Here is a 17,879-nt window from a genome sequence, read left to right as displayed (position 1 = left end):
AAAATTATAATTAATATTCTTATGTAGAGGTGCTGCTAATATATCGAGTGATTGACAGTCAGGGTTGGATAGGGTTACTTTAACTGGATTACTTTCAATTACTTTTGGATTACTCCAATACCAAATATGCTAATAAAAGACAAAAGAAACTAAATATGAATAAAATGACTACATTTTGTGCAGGCTTGGGGAGTAACGGAATACATGGAACGGCAAAAATGATGTTGGCAAGCTGTTTGGATTTATTTTCATTTTGTTTCTGTCGCATTTTATGTTAGTTTTGCCGGTGAACAAAGAGATCAAAGCCAGGAGAGAACGCTTACCACGTGTTGTGAGTCATAATTTTATTAATATTTAGTTGATTTTGTCTTTTATCAGCATATTTGGTATTGGAGTAATCCAAAAGTAATTGAAAGTAATCCAGTTAAAGTAACCCTACCCAACCCTGGTGACAGTTATATATTTTAATCCTTCAGATGCCATTGGAATTTCCCTTTTTTGAATCCTTACAATTCCTGCATTCTTCGGCAAATATTTGCCAATTTTAAATCCCACCTCGACTGATGTATGATTATCTTGGTGAAACACGTTTCACTAACCTCCAGAAAGAAACACATCAGCTCCTTTAAACAAGCTCAGGGATTGTTTCTTCCACAAAACAGTCACTACACCAAACAAGCACACAAACCTATGGAGAAATGTCTTGTTAATGCATAGAATACTCAAATTTATATTCATGTTTTAGTTCTTTACTCTTGTGTTTGCACAATGATGCTGCGGTAGTGATTGTCTGACGCCCCTAAAACTTAGGATGGTGTACAAGCAGTATCTTGTTAATATTGCCTACATGTTCTAATCATTTTTAATTGTTTATTATTTATTTCAATTTCTGTCCCCCCTCATTTACTTTAGAGGGCCACATTTATTGTATTCTAAAGCAAATTACTAGAACTGCCTTCTTCCATCTTCGCAACATTGCTAAAATCCGTTCAATACTGTCTCAGTCTGATGCGGAAACAATAATTCATGCATTTGTTACCTCCCGTCTCGACTACTGTAATGCACTACTTTCCGGTCTCCCGAAGTCCAGAATCAAGTCTCTTCAGCTAGTACAAAATGCCGCAGCGAGGCTTTTAACTAGGACAAAAAAGTACGATCACATAACACCGATTTTGGCTAACCTGCATTGGCTCCCAGTTAGCCAAAGATGTGACTTCAAAGTTCTCTTAGTACTGTACAAAATCATACATGGACTTGCTCCCTCTTATCTTTCAGATCTGATCTGCCGCTATGTCCCGGTCCGAAGCCTGCGATCTGAGAGTGCCGGTCTTCTGGTGATCCCGAGAGCAAAGAGGTCTTCTGCTGGTTCGAGAGCGTTCTCCATCCGGGCACCGGCGCTGTGGAATGCTCTTCCCCCTGAGATCCGATCTGCAACCTCAGTGGAAATGTTTAAATCTAAACTTAAAACTCACCTCTACTCTATTGCATACGAATAACCTACTCCTCTTGTCGGTTGACAATAGTCTGTGTAATATAGTGTAACAATCTGTGAAGCCCTTTGAGACTCTTCGTGATTTAGGGCTATACAAAAATAAATGACTTGACTTGACTTGACTATTCACATCAACAGCAAAATCTTCCCTCCGCGTCAGTTGTGTGGAAACAACCAATCAGAGGCGAGCTCAACTCACCGGAAGTTGCCTTGTTTACATTTTCCAAAATGGCTGCGGGGATGTATTTGGAGCATTATTTGGACAGTAAGCTATTATTTCGAGTTAATACGCACGGGTGCCTATGTAGTAAACTAATTACTGTTCGCATATTATTTTATTGATATCCTGGTATAAAAAAAGTGCTTTACGTGAACCAAAAACGCGTTTCGTAATCTCTGACAGACTCCGGCTCGGTCTATTTGCTGGATTGTAAGCAAAGCATCACCGAAATGGCGACGACACACGTTCAATTTCTCGTGCATTTGAAAACTATCCTAAATCTTGCACATTTGGCATGGTCTTGCTGTATTTCATGCGAATGTTCATGACAAATATGTCTATGGGTCTGCTAGTAAACTGGAGTGATTTCACGCCCAGCACTAGACTTCCGATTTTGGGATAAATCTGGTCCGTTCCGTTGTACTAACAAACATATACGTCTAAGATTATGATGCAATTAGCCTATCCAATGTGGACAAAATACAGTCCTAAAATTTGTTGGCGTGTTTAACCAGTCCCCGACTTATTTTGATCGTTGCACTTCGGGCTAATGTGGTCCCTTGAAGACGTTAGATCAGTGGCTCTCAACTGGTTGGATTTCAGGACCCACAAAAATGACTAACTGCGACCCTAACCAAGTAAACATTCAAATTCTCAAACGAAAGGATTGTTTAGTTAAAAGCAGAGAGAAAGGATTGTTCAGTTAAAAGCAGAGAGGATTGTTCAGTTAAAAGCAGAGATATTAAGTTGCATTCACCTTTTCCCCAAAACACAACAACTAGCAAAACCAAAACAACTTCAAGTACAGTACATTCTCTCATACAAATCTAGATCACACATAAGCGACCACCTAGAACCATTTTAAAATAGTCACATACTAATATAAATTCAAAATATTAATAAATACTGTGACTAAACATTGCTAAATATTCGATAATGTCGTTGATAAATATGAGTACGTATAGACCGGGTGGAAACATGTTGGCCTGGAGAGAATGGGTGGCATCCGGCGTAATGACCCTCAATCATGCGCGACACAAGGGTTCACAGTCACTCTGTTTATTGCCTGCATTCAGTAAACAAAACAATACAAAAGTCAGGGCATCTGTTCACGACTGCAATCATCTTCAGCGCAATGCAAGCGCTGAAGCCCATAAATGCCAAACGAAAAAGACAGTCGCAGACGCCCATTACCTAACAATTGAATGAGGTACCGGGATTTTAACAGTAATAGAACAAAAACACAGATTTTGTGAGGATTCAAAATAACATTCAAAACAATCACATTTCAACTCTGTTACACCGGCTGTACTTGCCCATGACACACCACAGGAAATTGTGCCCCTACAGCCCTAATGGTTAAGGGATCCAACCAACCAATACTGTTAAAAAGCTAATAGTATTACAATTTAAACCATTCGCTGTACCGTCCAGCAGCACTTCAATGACAGACACTTGTACACCATTTTCACATTTTGCAATTGTTTCCTTCTTCGACTCAGTCATTGTCAATGTCTTCTCCTTTTTCTCCCCCCTTATCACTGACTTCCTTGGGGCCCATTGTTGTAGGCAGAAGAGGGAAATAAAACCAATAAAATCACAATAAAATGAGATGTGTTCCCTCTTAAATGAGCCGATTGACGGAATAGTAAGAAAAGATCGAGCAGGGCTTTATAACCATCTACTGTGGTAATCATGTGGTGTAACTGACCCCGCATATTTTCTTCTTAGCATTACTTCCTTATTTCCTAATAATTGTCCTGAAAACAAATCCCCAACCCACCAGTTGAGAGACACTGATTTAGACGATAAATGCAAGTTTACAATTACGTTGTATTCACGCCATTGAACGTGGACCAAATATTTTCCCAAATTAGTCATATCTAGTATTACGCCCCCCCAAAAGTCGTCTTTTCAACGTCTGAAAATAAATATAATATCACAAGGTATCTCTTTGTTGCAACCGTGGCTTCTTTTTAACGTGTTTACAACCAATTTTTGGATGAGCTAGTCTTTTTGGTTTTCTGTCTCCATTCCAAAATCCATCTTGATTTTTGTGTCGCACCAGGTATAGAAAATCTGCCGTTCGAGTTGCAGAGGAACTTCAATTTGATGCGAGATTTAGACCAACGCACAGAAGGTGAGAATTGATTAACGTTCGATATTCTGTTAGTGCGTAAAGTCTAACTGTGTAAAATGATGGTGAACTTTTATAAACCATTGTACAGTGTTAAACCAGGATACAACAGTAATTCGTACTAAGGTGGGGATCGTAGAGTCATATCACCGTATATCTTTGGGTTTACTGTATTGTGTGAAAAAAAAAAAAAAAAATATATATATATATATAGATATATATATAGCCATTTAACTAGTCAGTGTGACTTTAAAATACGTCTCTTTCCTACAGATCTCAAAGGACAGATTGACTCTCTCGCAAAAGAATACACATCAAATGCGCGGACTCTTTCCTCCGAGCAAAAGCTATCCATCCTTAGACAAATCCAGCAGTCGTACAGCAAATGCAAAGAGTTTGGCGACGACAAGGTGCAACTGGCCATGCAGACCTACGAGATGGTTTGTACCCACTGTGATATTACGATGCTACAGTAGAGCCCGTGATACGACTTTGCTGGGGATTGTAAAGTGAAATTGATGTTTACCTAGGAATAGAAAACAATAATAATGCATAGCTAATGCATTCTAAACCTCCAGTAGCCCAGATAACAATAAAATAACAAAATAACTTATAGTAAATACTAACTTTTGTGTAATACAGGGAGTGCAGAATTATTAGGCAAATGAGTATTTTGACCACATCATCCTCTTTATGCATGTTGTCTTACTCCAAGCTGTATAGGCTCGAAAGCCTACTACCAATTAAGCATATCAGGTGATGTGCATCTCTGTAATGAGAAGGGCTGTGGTCTAATGACATCAACACCCTATATCAGGTGTGCATAATTATTAGGCAACTTCCTTTCCTTTGGCAAAATGGGTCAGAAGAGGGACTTGACAGGCTCTGAAAAGTCAAAAATAGTGAGATATCTTGCAGAGGGATGCAGCACTCTTAAAATTGCCAAGCTTCTGAAGCGTGATCATCGAACAATCAATCGTTACATTCAAAATAGTCAACAGGGTCGCAAGAAGCGTGTAGAAAAACCAAGGCGCAAAATAACTGCCCGTGAACTGAGAAAAGTCAAGCGTACAACTGCCAAGATGCCACTTGCCACCAGTTTTGCCATATTTCAGAGCTGCAACATCACTGGAGTGCCCAAAAGCACAAGGTGTGCAATACTCAGAGACATGGCCAAGGTAAGAAAGGCTGAAAAACGACCACCACTGAACAAGACACACAAGCTGAAACGTCAAGACTGGGCCAAGAAAAATCTCAAGACGGATTTTTCTAAGGTTTTATGGACTGATGAAATGAGAGTGAGTCTTGATGGGCCAGATGGATGGGCCCGTGGCTGGATCGGTAAAGGGCAGAGAGCTCCAGTCCGCCTCAGACGCCAGCAAGGTGGAGGTGGGGTACTGGTATGGGCTGGTATCATCAAAGATGAGCTTGTGGGGCCTTTTCGGGTTGAGGATGGACTCAAGCTCAACTCCCAGTCCTACTGCCAGTTTCTGGAAGACACCTTCTTCAAGCAGTGGTACAGGAAGAAGTCCGCATCCTTCAAGAAAAATATGATTTTCATGCAGGACAACGCTCCATCACACGCATCCAAGTACTCCACAGCGTGGCTGGCAAGAAAGGGTCTAAAAGAAGAAAAACTAATGACATGGCCTCCTTGTTCACCTGATCTGAACCCCATAGAGAACCTGTGGTCCCTCATCAAATGTGAGATTTACAAGGAGGGAAAACAGTACACCTCTCTGAACAGTGTCTGGGAGGCTGTGGTTGCTGCTGCACGCAATGTTGATCGTGAACAGATCAAAGCACTGACAGAATCCATGGATGGCAGGCTTTTGAGTGTCCTTGCAAAGAAAGGTGGCTATATTGGTCACTGATTTGTTTTTGTTTTGTTTTTGAATGTCAGAAATGTATATTTGTGAATGTTGAGCTGTTATATTGGTTTCCCTGATGAAAATAAATAATTGAAATGGGTATACATTTGTTTTTTGTTAAGTTGCCTAATAATTATGCACAGTAATAGTCACCTGCACACACAGATATCCTCCTAAAATAGCTAAAACTAAAAAAGCCCCATTCCAACTTCCGAAATATTCAGCTTTGATATTAATGAGACTTTTGGGTTCATTAAGAACATGGTTGTTGTTCAATAATAAAATTAATCCTCAAAAATACAACTTGCCTAATAATTCTGCACTCCCTGTATACATTACTTCAAAAGACTCCTTGTTCATAATAATCGTCCCGGTCATCAATATTTACAGCCAAATTTCTTCGCAGGCATAAGTATGCCTGTGCCTTCTGAATTTATCTTGATAATCGCAAGCTTCCTGTCCAAGGTTATTATGTTAGGACTTTTACCTTCAGCATGTCCTGGGCCCCATAGCTAAATGTGGCACCAAAAATTGCATTGCTGTTATCCCCTTGTTTTTTGCAGGGACCAAAACCCCTCATGCTATGCGAAATTCTGTGAAGTAGCCCCCCCGACCCCTGTCTTTACATGCGCTTTACAGCCTGTGGAAAATGGCTGTCGGCCAGTCTTGATGTTCTGGCCTGTATTGACTGGAATCTCCTCCCTGGAGGGAGCAGGTGGAAAAGTTGGTGAGCAGGATGGTGCTAGTCCTGGAGTATGTTGTGGACTCTTCTGAGACAGCAAGTCGTATAGGTGGTGCTGATCTCAGTAGAGTTGTTCCCATAATTCTCCCGGCAGCTTTCACCACCGGCTGGGACGCCTGCTGGGCAGCCTAAGTATAGCTGGCATCCATACATCAGTACACTGCTGATGGCACAGTTGTAGAAGTTTACCATTTAAAGCTCTGAAGATATGAGTGTTCCTCAGCTTCCTCAGGTAGTAGAGGCGCTGTTGTGCTGAAACAACATGGTCCCCCTGGACAGGACTTCAGTCACTGTTAAAACAGGAATTTAAAACTTCTCACCCTTCCCAGTAGAGTAGCAGACTAAGAACGAATGCTTGAGGGACTCCGGTGTTGATGACCAGGGTGAAAGAGGTATTTGTTCCCACCCTGACCCGCTGTGTGCGGTCTGTCAGGAAATCCACAGTCCAATTGCTCAGGGCAGTGTTGATTCCCAGTAGTTGAAGTTTGGACTAGAGTTTAAAAGCCGTGCTGTAGTCCACAAACATCAGCTGTTCATTGGTGTTTCTGTGCTCCAGATGCTCCAGTAATTTGTGCATCACCGTGCACCTGAGTTGACTGGTTTTCCCTGTATGCAAATTTGTGTGGGTTCAGAAAGGGGATATAGGGCAGCTTTTATGTGTATGATAACCAGAATGACACGCCTCATAACTAAAGTGCCTTCTACCGGTCCCTACTTACAGCAATATGGCATTGGGAATAATGGATCGCGGCCAGATGGGTGCAGTTGATTTTTGTTAGAGATAACAGCAAAAAGGGCCACCAGGCCTGACAAAAGTGTGGTCTGCTGGTCCTCGCTCACAGCAATATGCAATCGGAGATAATAGATCACTGCCACCTGAGTGCAGTTCGAACAGCAGAAAAGAGCCGCCGGGCTTGACAAAAATGCGCACTGGGGGCCCCACTCTTAGCAATCAATATATGATCAGGGATAATGAATTGCAAAGTACAAAGTATGACGTGAGAAATTGCAGCATTTGAGGAAATTGCCATTTAAAGCATCTCATTCAACACCGTAGCATGAATAGCATGAAAATATCAATAGGTGGGGTTCACCTTATGCCGGGGGTCTACCGTACTTTATAATCATGTATCATACTCTCATGGTAAGGTGGACAAGCACATTAGACGCCTGGATACAGACTTGGCCCGTTTTGAAGCTGACCTGAAGGAAAAACAGATTGAGAGCACGGATTATGACTCCGCCTCAAGTAAAGGAAAAAAAGGTATGCCAGTTGCCTGATCCGTCAATAATTCACAGACGGATCATCCAACATGTGTCTTTGCAGTTGACACCAGACAGAAGGAAAAGAAATCTGCCAAAACGAGATCCAAAGTCAAGAGCTCCGATGAAGACGGCAGTCCCAAGAGCGCCCAGAAGAAAGTCAAACTCCTTCAAACGTATACTTGGTTTTAATATGGTCACATTATAGCTTATGGAGCCAAATATATTTTTCATTTTTTGCACCTTCAGGGGTGAGTTTAACAGCCCATCAACCAACTTTGGAAACGTGCACCCATCCGATGTGCTCGATATGCCAGTGGACCCCAACGAGCCTACCTACTGTCTGTGCCATCAAGTTTCATATGGCGAAATGATCGGCTGTGACAACACTGATGTGAGTGTTCTTTGCTTCAAACATAATTGAATTATTTTTTTTCTTTACCAAATTGATATGTAGTAAATCCCCGGGATATGACCTGAATCCGTACTGGTGTGGGAATCAGAAGGTGAAATTGCTGCATGACTTGTGGTTAGAAACCTATGCTAATGGGGTAATGCAATCATTCCGAACCCCAGATTCCCTCGATAAAAGCTTAAAAATAACAAATAGTATATTCTAAGTACTACTTATGTGTAGTATCTTTTCCCCATGGCCATCACTACCTCAAACAAGCATGTAAAACCGTGAAAATAGATATATCTTGCTAGTTGAGAAAAGCTTTTGCTGCTTAATATAATTGCACCACTAATTGCACTACTATTACGAAGGGAAATTTTGCTTACAACTTAAGCTAGTCTCCAAATATTTTTGGCAATCTCGTTTGTTTCTTGGAGTGTTATGACTAATCTCGCAATGTTCACTACATCATCAATGACAAGAAAGACTATTCAATATATAATAAATGAAATATATATATATATATAAATATATATATATATATATATATATATATATATATATATATTTGTGTGTGTGTGAGAGAGAGAGAGAGAGAGAGAGAGAGAGAGAGAGAGATTAAATAACATAGTATTTATATATTTAAAGTAAAAAGGAAATGTCATTACCTTTGGGGCAACTTGACCAGAGCTGGTAGATGAAGAGGGGGACGGAGACAGCGGATTGCAATAAAATATCATTTTTAAAACTTCCACTTGTGGCCCTCAGTTTTCTTTGTTGCTTTAAGTGCTTCCTTATTCTTAATAGTTGCCCGGATCGTTGATTGGTTATGGCCATGCATGTAAGCGTGGGTAGTCATATTTCTTCATATTTTTGGATAATTAAAGGCTTTGTTCCGTGGTTATGTTTTCATTGCAAATCTTGGATCGGTTGTTAAAAAATACAATACAAAAATAATAAATTATCGGTGAATCTTAGTCTTTACGAAGCGCAAAGGATTCTGAACTGAAGAGAAAGGCATGTGGGAGGTAGCTCAGCCAATGGCATATTAACACCTTCATGATGCTGTGATGCAAACCAATATCAGACAAGAATTTTAAATTACTTAGACCATTAGGAGACAGGCATATATGAGACGTAACCTCTTCCTACGCACAAACAACCGCAAAGTTTGCATTATGTACGTTAGTGGACATGTGAAATAGTTTGATGCTGATGTCATATAGTGGGGAAATGTCTTTAAAATGGGCATGGGGAAAAAAAAAATCTAATTTTCTCTCAGTAAAATGAACGATATCAGGTTTATTGTGTTTGACATATTTCACTGCACACGGGCCTTTAATATGATTCATTCAGATGCTTTTTATGGACGAATGTTGTGGTAAGTATAAAAAAATGACAATCATTTTAATAAGGTCACGAATGACACAATCGCGGATTTATTACACACACAAACAAGTTGAAATGTTATGTTGTATTTATTGTAAGCTTTCATTAAAGTAGAATGTTTTTCCTTTCCAGTGCTCCATTGAGTGGTTCCATTTTGCATGTGTGGGTCTAACCACCAAACCACGAGGCAAATGGTAAGAAATGTAAAGCTCTAGCGTGCATTATATAACGGACCCTAGTGATGTATAAATACTTAATTCATTTAAATAAATACTATTGATTCCAATAATAAGCAAAATGCATTTACTATTTTATTAAATGTGATTTTAGGAATTTGAAATGACATACATATCTCAAATCTTACTCCTACGCTAGCCCGAATGACCATTTTGCCAAGGCAGCTTGTCCTGGTGGTGCTTTGAGTCCTGTGTATGATGGTCACCTAGTTCAGTGATTCATGCATCCTTGCCTTTTTTTCCCACTGATTACACCTCTATCCATTCATGGTAGCAACCTGGCTGCAGGCTACGACTCGCTGCTATTGTTATTGTTAGCTGCTCATGCTTGGTTCTTCCATACCTGAGTCCTGCATTTGATGGTTGCCGAATACCATAATTCATGCATCCTCAAGTCTTTATTTCCCCTCTGTTTCCTTTCTGGTGGCTACTCATGATAGCCACCAGGCTGCAAACTATAGCTGATGGCTTTTGTTGTTTTCAGCTGCTCTTTTGTCTTTCAGTGTCACTCGCCTTCCATGTCTGAGTCCTGCATGTGATAGTTCCCTAGTCATGTAATTCATACATTTGGTGCTCCCCCCCCACTGTTTCCCCTCTCTAGTCACTAATTAGTGGCTCGTTACTGTTAACAGTTCTTGCTCCGTCCTTCAGTGTATCTGGCCCACCACAGCTTTTCATGCAAGTGCTTTCTGAGATTCTGGCATTTTCCAATTTTGTCCCCACTGTTATCGTCTCTAGCCACTCATAATTACCACTTGCGCTGCTAGCAGCTTTTGTTAGTTGCTAAATAATTAGCTGGTAAACATTGTTTGCTTCATCCTTCAGTGTCACCATCCTTGGCTGGTCATGCAAGTGAATGTTGCTTAGTTTTAGGATTTCTGCATATTCTACATTTTTTTCCAAATGTTTTCCTCTTAAGCCACTCATGAAAGCATCTTGGGTGCAGCCTATGGCCCGATGCTTGACAAATTGAATCTTTTACTGGCCTTATTAGTACAGGGTTTGTACGGGTGCTTGAAATCCTTGAAAAGGCCTGGCCTTTAATGTTATGTTTACAAGGATTGAAAAGTCCTTGGATTTTTGGTGAAGTGTCTGTAAATGCTGTCATGTTTCTCAACAAGTCTGCTTAAAAAACTCAGACAAGGCTCTCTGGTGGCTTCACTTTGCCATTGCATTTGTTCTTCCTTCTTGATCCCCTGCAGCTGGCATTAATATGTAAGACATTGTCCTATGAAGCATCATCACCCCAAACGGGTCGTGCCCAAGAGGATAGTTGCGTGCTACACCCAAACATGGCACTATTAAATCTGTATTAATGGAAGGTTTACATATCAACATACATTCTAGACTACAATGACCTCTAGTGGTGATTGTTAAACACTGTCACTTTGAATACTCTTTGACGTATGTGTCCCGTCTTCTTGCAGGTATTGTCCCCGCTGCTCTCAAGACAGAAAAAGAAAATAAAACTCGTCTGTGAACAAACACTGATCCAACGGTGGAACGAAAAACCTTCCCCGTGAATTAGTAGATTTCTTTTATTTTTTGTCTTTCTTAACATGTGGTGCTTCTTTTCTTCTTTTTTTTTGTATTTGGTCTGATGCAGAGTGTGTGATGAATACATGAAGGGGTTTCAAGTGTATTTAAAAGTATTTTCCTCAGTTGCACTGGTGCTTTTATTGCATTTTCTAAAAACGTTCTGTTTGAATATTAAACACTACAACGGGCCCAAATTGTTGTTTTCAATTTGCATGATACTAATACGATTTACATGCGAAATGTAAAACATGCCGTCTATTAATACTTATTATCTTTGTTGTATTACTTTAAGCCCTGGAGAACAAATATGTACGATTTTGTTTGACAGGTTGGAGGACAAAAGTTGCCATCAACGATGCTGCATCGTACATCTCTTACGTAATGGTTTTTTTTAGCATTTGAATGAAGTAATGTTTGGAACGCAAGGCATTTCATGAAAAAATATTGTCATCTATGTAGCTGGAAAATTGGTACAAGGAGGAGGCTGGGTGTGATTGTGTTATCAATCATTTGAATACAGCTACTACCTCAATTTTTTGTCTTGTGTGTAATTTTGTTTCGCTTCTCGTTATAGCTCGAAGTTAGAAATTTTGCGAGATTTGAGACGTCTTCATTGGTGATAACGTTTACAAAAAAGTTAAGTCACAATAGAACTTGAAAAATGACTGAGGCACCACCAAATGTTACTTTCCTGCCTTGCTAAATGTTATTTTTAAACCATTTGTCCTAAAAGATGTGCTGTCAAATCTTTTTCCCATTGTTCATTTATGTAAACATTAAGCAAGATGCAGTATAATAGCAGTAATTTTACTTACTGGTGTACTCTTCAAAAAAAAAGTGCGCGTGTGTGCAGTGGTTAGTGCATGTGCGGCACAGTTCTAAGGTCTTGGGAACCTCCTGTGTGGGTTCAAATCCAGCTACCGGACTTCCGGTGCGGAGTTTGTATGTTCTCCCCGTGCTTGCGTGGGTTTCCTCCGGGCACTCCGGTTTCCTCCCACATTCCAAAGACATGCATTTCAGGTGGATTGGCCGGTCCAAATTGTCCCTAGGTGTGAACGAGCGAGCGAGTTGTCTGTCCCTGTGTACCCTGCGATTGGCTGGCAACCAGTTCAGGGTGTCCACAGCCCGATGATTGCTGGGATGGGCTCCAGCACCCCCGCGACCCTACTGAGGATAAGCGATGCAGCTAATGAGATGAGAGATTATATATATATGTGATTATTATTAAGTTTATTATTATTGAAACTTACCAAATTTAGCTTTAATTTCAACGTCAAAAATACATCGCGTGCGGAAGTGTACGTCATTGGGTAAAGCACCTTTTTTCGTATTTTCCAAATTATTTTAATATAAATCCTTTTTAAATATGTGTACATGTACCCGTTGAAAAACATACAAAAAATGAACTGTGCCGTATGTTTATTATTGCGACCAATTGTCGCTTGAAAGTGACCTCACAACTGCGTCGACGCTTTGGCGCGATGCAGTTCGGATTTGAAAATCTGAAGGCGGTCGTATCTCTGTCCACGGACAGGAAGATTTCCTTTGAAGTATTTTATTCGACGTCGCTGTGAACTACGCAGCCCAAATCGCAGGTAATTTTGTTGTCTGAAACCTGAATGTATGAATAGTTTGTTTTCTTCTACCAAAAGGCGCTGTGAAGTTTTTTTTACCATTAAAGTTATTGTAAATGTCGCTAATGCTAGTTAGCACGCCTGCTTTACGAATGGCGTCTTTGAAGATTTTTCCGAAGACATTTTGGTTTCATACTATAAATTAAACGCTTCCCTCTGTCGGATTTTTAACTTTATGAATTTTTAAAGTTGTATGTAATATGTTTGTTAAATAAAGAAGCCGAAAGGGGCTCCAGTGTTAAACGAGTCGTAGATTTGATCAACTTTTTATTTATTTTTTCATATATATATATATGTGTATTTTGATTCTCCTACAGCGATGTCCTGCGATTTTTTCGTGCCCGTGTGCGTGGGCGACCTGTGCAAAACTGGAGGAATAAATCAGTACGTCGTGCAAGATGTGGTCCCCCCAAAACATATCCCGTCTCATATTAACAGTGAGTTAAATATATATCGTGTGCTTTATAATCCAGAATTGTTTTTAACAACGTAGTGACCATTGTTTACGACGAGATTACATTTAGCACTTCGGGGGGGGGGGTGTTTAAGGGTTATTGATCTATCTTCTTTATTCATTATCCATTATCTGTTATCGGTCAGTTCATAATACGCTACAAAGCCTAGGAGCCGGTGTTGTGCCTCTCAGCCAAAAGGCCAAGCTAAGGTCCTAGCCTTAAAGCCTTGCTGCGATCACTTCAGGGTAAACGCGTAATAAAGACTTAAAACAGAAACAGAGAACGGTAGATGAAAAGAACGTCGGGATAATTGTTCAAATGTATTACAAGGGAGACGTGGATGGATGGTGTTATGAGTGCACTGGAGGAAAGAGATCTAAATGGAGTGGAAGCTAGTGCTCTTGTTAATGATTGAATAGAATAGAATATACCTTTATTATCATTGTTACAAAATGGTTCGAACATATTGTGATAACGAAATTGGACATGGTAATCCAGTTTCACATTTTACTGTGAGGATAAAAAAAAAAAAAGATAATTTACACAAGAAAGTGTGGGCTTGTAGAGGCAGAAGATATTCACTTTGGGTGTTTACATACAGTTTTGGGATTGTAATAGTGCAATATGCCGTAGTGCAAATAAGGCAACATTGTTCAAAGTAAGCATAGGCCTGAATACAATTAGGATTACAATTACTTACTCCATTAGGAATAAGTGGAGAGGTGTTGTAAAAGGATAGTGGTATGTTTGGACGCGTTCTAAGGGATGGGTAGGGCACCCGTACGATGCGGCAGGGGCAAACCAGTGAAAGCTGTCGGGCCCTACTGTTGAACAGAAGAGTGTTGTGTCACCCTGACCCGAGTGACATGGCCGCGTTCTTGTGTCCCGTTTCATCTGGAGGGAAGAAAGCATGACCAACTTGCGTGCCGGGGTGCTTAACTTGTCTGGGTGTTTGGGCATTTTGTTTGGCCATGGTCAAATTTGTGTATTTTTGCTACCCTTTTCTTTGTGTATGTGTTTGTCTTGCTGTCGGTCACCCCTCTCGAGGGATATGACCAGGGTAGATAGATAGTTATTGCCTGGAGACAGGGCTAAGTTGGAAGTGCATTAATAGTGCAATGACGGTTGTTAGCAACACACTTCCCAAATTAGTAGAGAAATAAGATCTGAACAACCATGTTTATTAATTTCCTTAACAGTATTATTGCATTTTTTTTTTTTTTTAATTACCTTCAACTTTCCCCATTTCTACATTTGGAATTCACGTTTAAACTTACAAAGTATGCGGAATGATTTGATTTGTAGTCCATTTTCCCATGACAACCCAACATGACGGGCACTTAAAATCACGGGATCCCTGGAAGCCCCAAATAAATGTCATAATGTGCTTTGTACTGTAGCCTATTTTAACTTGAATAATATAAACAGCACTTTGTGTATTGACTTGATGGATGTTTGTCTCCGTTTGGAAGAAAACAAGACACTCATCTGATTTTTGATTCCATTTTACTCAGGATTCAAAACAGAATTGAGAAGTAAAGGCCCTTTGTGCATTCTGGAACACTTTGACACAGCCTACAGTGTACTACAGTGAGTGTTTGTTTCACTTTTCTTGTGCACCAATTTCAACATTTACAGAATGCAAAACCTCTACTATGTTTAAGAAAACGTGACAAATCCCTGACAAAAATAACACAATGTTCTGCAAAAATATTTGCTAAGCTAGATTTGTGAGACCTTTTTAAGTAATGCTTCAAAATTGAATATTCTAGGAAATAATAAACTTGTATCATTAGATAAAGGACTGCATTTGCTGTACTTTGTCTTAACTCTTGAAGGCATGCCAACTCTCTGGACCCCGGTGTCAAAGTGGACACTCTTGATTTGCTGGTGCAAGGTTAGAATGACAATTTCCTCATCAAAAACACCACAAAATGTTGGTAGATTTTACATTTTACCATTGTATTCTTTATCCCAGTTGTCAGCAGTCTGTCTCAATCCCTGCCCTCGATGCTCCTATCCACCTCAGTTTCTACGGAGGAGCGAAAAGATAAACTCAATGCCGTGAAGATGAGCGTCTTCTTGCTCTGCAAAATCACGGAGAGTCTTGAAAGTGACTCTTACAGGCAGAGCTTTATTGCGGCACCTGGAAAGGTTTGACTTTTTTATTTTTTAATGAAACTGAATTGCCCGATGATGTAATCATGGCAGCATAGTGATTTGTCAGACCCAGGGTTATGATCTCTTGCTTTCTGTTTGATGGGTAATCTTGGTAGTGTTTTAGTTATATTTCACTATTGTAAGGGCCCAGCTACATTAACACTGATACCGCTTCCACAAACTCTCATCCTCAGAGTCATGAGATAGGAGAGGTAGGCGATATCGAACAATGTGTGAATGTTTTGTCTGTTTTTGTGTTTGTACTGTGTTATGTTTGACTATATGTAGCAGTTAGCAAGCGAAAATAATCTGTATGGATGGTTTGGCAAGTATGAGCTACAGTCTTTGGTAATCTGAGGGCATCGTTATCATATTATTATCACAAGTTTGCCATTATCCTATCTGATGAATTGCAATATTTTCATTCTTACATAGGGTGGCAAAAAGTTCAAAATTGGTGATGCACTTCAGTGGGACAGCGAGAGGGAGAGAGCTCTCCAGGCCCTCGTGCAGCTCCTCCAGTTGGACATCCGCTCTCTATGGAATCTCTCCATCGTAGAAGAAGAATTCATAAGGTACTTACCATGCTGGGGAAACGTACGATGACTCTGTAAAACCTCTTATTCCACATCTTGACAGAAAAACATTGTAACGTAGGGGCATCGTAAACTAGGGGTATTCTGTAAAAGAGGTTAAGTTTGTGGTCAAGATTTCAGCATATTCATGTGGGTTGTTTTTTTTTTTTTTTTTTTTTTTTTTTTTTTTTTTTTTGGTTTGTTTTTTCACTCAGCTGTGTGACTTGCTGTTGTTACAAGCTTCTTGAAAATCCCACCATTAGCCACGTTAAGAGCAAACCCACCAGGGACGGGATCATCCATCTTCTCGGGTTGCTGATCAAAAAGTACAATCACCTCCTTGGTAAGGCTCAGAATTACATTAGCAAAAAAAAAAAAAAAACTTGCAAGCATCAGACCTCAATGCTACTGTGTTACATAAAGACTCAGATTAATGCACCTTAGTTTTAGTTGTGATAACATCCGTTCTTAATCTAATCCCCACCAGGTGCAAGTTTGAAAGTGATCCAGCTCCTGCAACACTTTGAGCAGTTGTCGTCAGTGTTTGCGCAGGCTGTCTCCGTTTGGAGCACAGAATATGGAGTTAGAGCAATCGTGGGGGAAGTAATAAGGTCAGATGGTGTACTTTTAATTGCACTACTATATTGATAAAATGCAATGATATATTGAGTAAATAGCTGCATTTTTTTCAATTTGGAGCTTTTTCATGTTTTTCCTGGTGTCATTTTGTCTTTTTGGGGATTGGCTGCAGCTAAATGGCCGCCCTGCCGTAATTTGGACAGCCCCGCTTCAGTACGTACAACAATAAAGCAATACTCCATTTGTAATTTTTAGGGAGATTGGCCAGAAGTCAAGTGAGGAGCTCGTTAGAGAGGGTTCAGGAGTCAAAGCGTTTTCCACTTTCCTCTCTGAACTCAGTGCACTGGTTCCCGAGTTGATGATTCCCAACATCAGTGTGCTTATCTCACACCTGGAAGGAGAGGTACTTGAGTTGACCATCTCCATCCTACCAACTGTTGCTCCTCTCATCTGGGTTAATTTCTATGTAAATGTTTTTTAGAGCCACACAATGCGCGTCGCCGTGTGTGAGGTCATGGGAGACATTTTAGTTCGCGTCCTATGCGGAGACGGACTGGAAGATTCCGGCAAAGCCGACCGGGACCGCTTCTTTGATACCCTGCAGGAGCACTTGCACGACACACACTCGCACGTCAGGGCACGCGTCTTGCAGGTTTACACGCGGATCGTCAACAGCAAAGTAAGTCGGTAGTAAATGTGATGATTTTGTTTTGAATTTACAAGACTTCTTCCTGTGTTTAGGCCCTGCCACTGTGTCGCTACAGTGAAGTGATGGGGCTGGCAGTGGGAAGACTAATGGACAAGTCTATAAATGTGGTCAAGAGTGCCATCCAGCTACTGGCAGCCTTTATTGCTCACAATCCATACAGTTGCAAGGTAAGTTCAGGCAGAGTAATTAATTATCTGGTTGGTTTCACCAAATTTATGGCATCAAATGACCAAAAGTGCATTTTCAGTTAAAAAAAAAAAAAATCTCAAATCTGAGTTTCGGCACAACACGACTCTTCAGTTTTCATTTTACACCTGAGAAGGAAAGAGGATTCAGGGAGCCATTGAAACAGTATTGCTGCCAAGCTTTTACCAATAAGATATTTTCTTCAAATTTCGTGTGTCCCTCTGCTTCCACTTCTTTGTTAGCTGCTAGCTGGACTTTGGCTAATGTTTACTTGCAATGCTAACAAATTTACTAA

At 40.3% G+C, this 17,879-nt stretch overlaps 2 protein-coding genes and 1 non-coding gene across 3 annotated transcripts in view; all 3 read left to right on the top strand.

Moving 5' to 3' along the window:
* Window positions 1–1,642: 1,642 nt before the first annotated feature.
* On the top strand, window positions 1,643–11,818 carry ing4 (inhibitor of growth family, member 4). Its single transcript, XM_088326864.1, has 8 exons — window positions 1,643–1,757; window positions 3,781–3,852; window positions 4,123–4,289; window positions 7,612–7,726; window positions 7,790–7,901; window positions 7,975–8,119; window positions 9,644–9,705; window positions 11,175–11,818. The coding sequence occupies exons 1-8, from the start codon at window positions 1,721–1,723 to the stop codon at window positions 11,212–11,214; spliced, it is 750 nt and encodes a 249-aa protein (XP_088182990.1). The 5' UTR covers window positions 1,643–1,720; the 3' UTR covers window positions 11,215–11,818.
* Window positions 11,819–12,754: 936 nt separating this feature from the next.
* Window positions 12,755–17,879, top strand: part of ncapd2 (non-SMC condensin I complex, subunit D2) — a 30,409-nt gene continuing 25,284 nt past the window's right edge. The window contains exons 1-11 of the mRNA XM_088326862.1: window positions 12,755–12,881; window positions 13,238–13,357; window positions 14,890–14,965; window positions 15,214–15,272; window positions 15,354–15,529; window positions 15,971–16,110; window positions 16,326–16,453; window positions 16,598–16,721; window positions 16,945–17,092; window positions 17,171–17,368; window positions 17,431–17,565. Coding sequence (XP_088182988.1) covers window positions 13,240–13,357; window positions 14,890–14,965; window positions 15,214–15,272; window positions 15,354–15,529; window positions 15,971–16,110; window positions 16,326–16,453; window positions 16,598–16,721; window positions 16,945–17,092; window positions 17,171–17,368; window positions 17,431–17,565 — 1,302 coding nt within the window. The 5' untranslated portion in view covers window positions 12,755–12,881; window positions 13,238–13,239. The remainder of the gene's footprint in view (window positions 12,882–13,237; window positions 13,358–14,889; window positions 14,966–15,213; window positions 15,273–15,353; window positions 15,530–15,970; window positions 16,111–16,325; window positions 16,454–16,597; window positions 16,722–16,944; window positions 17,093–17,170; window positions 17,369–17,430; window positions 17,566–17,879) is intronic.
* LOC148372228 (small nucleolar RNA U85) lies at window positions 15,564–15,897 on the top strand. The gene has a single exon (XR_015849848.1). It is a non-coding gene; the product is annotated as a small nucleolar RNA U85 (small nucleolar RNA).

Source organism: Urocampus carinirostris, chromosome 2 (genome assembly GCF_059441175.1).
Source record: "Urocampus carinirostris isolate Australia breed hairy pipefish chromosome 2, RoL_Ucar_1.0, whole genome shotgun sequence".
In the NCBI taxonomy this organism is placed as follows: Eukaryota; Metazoa; Chordata; class Actinopteri; order Syngnathiformes; family Syngnathidae; genus Urocampus; species Urocampus carinirostris.
Note: the sequence above shows the minus strand (reverse complement) of the source record. Positions and strands in the feature narration are given on the sequence as shown.

What these genes read in the sequence shown, in the direction of transcription:
- ing4 (XM_088326864.1), top strand. Translation starts at nt 1,721, where the DNA reads ATGGCTGCGGGGATGTATTTGGAGCATTATTTGGACA. An exon ending in AAAGTCAAACTCCTTCAAAC is followed by an intron (nt 7,902 to 7,974) that starts GTATACTTGGTT and finishes TTGCACCTTCAG; the next exon opens with GGGTGAGTTTAACAGCCCAT. An exon ending in ACCAAACCACGAGGCAAATG is followed by an intron (nt 9,706 to 11,174) that starts GTAAGAAATGTA and finishes GTCTTCTTGCAG; the next exon opens with GTATTGTCCCCGCTGCTCTC.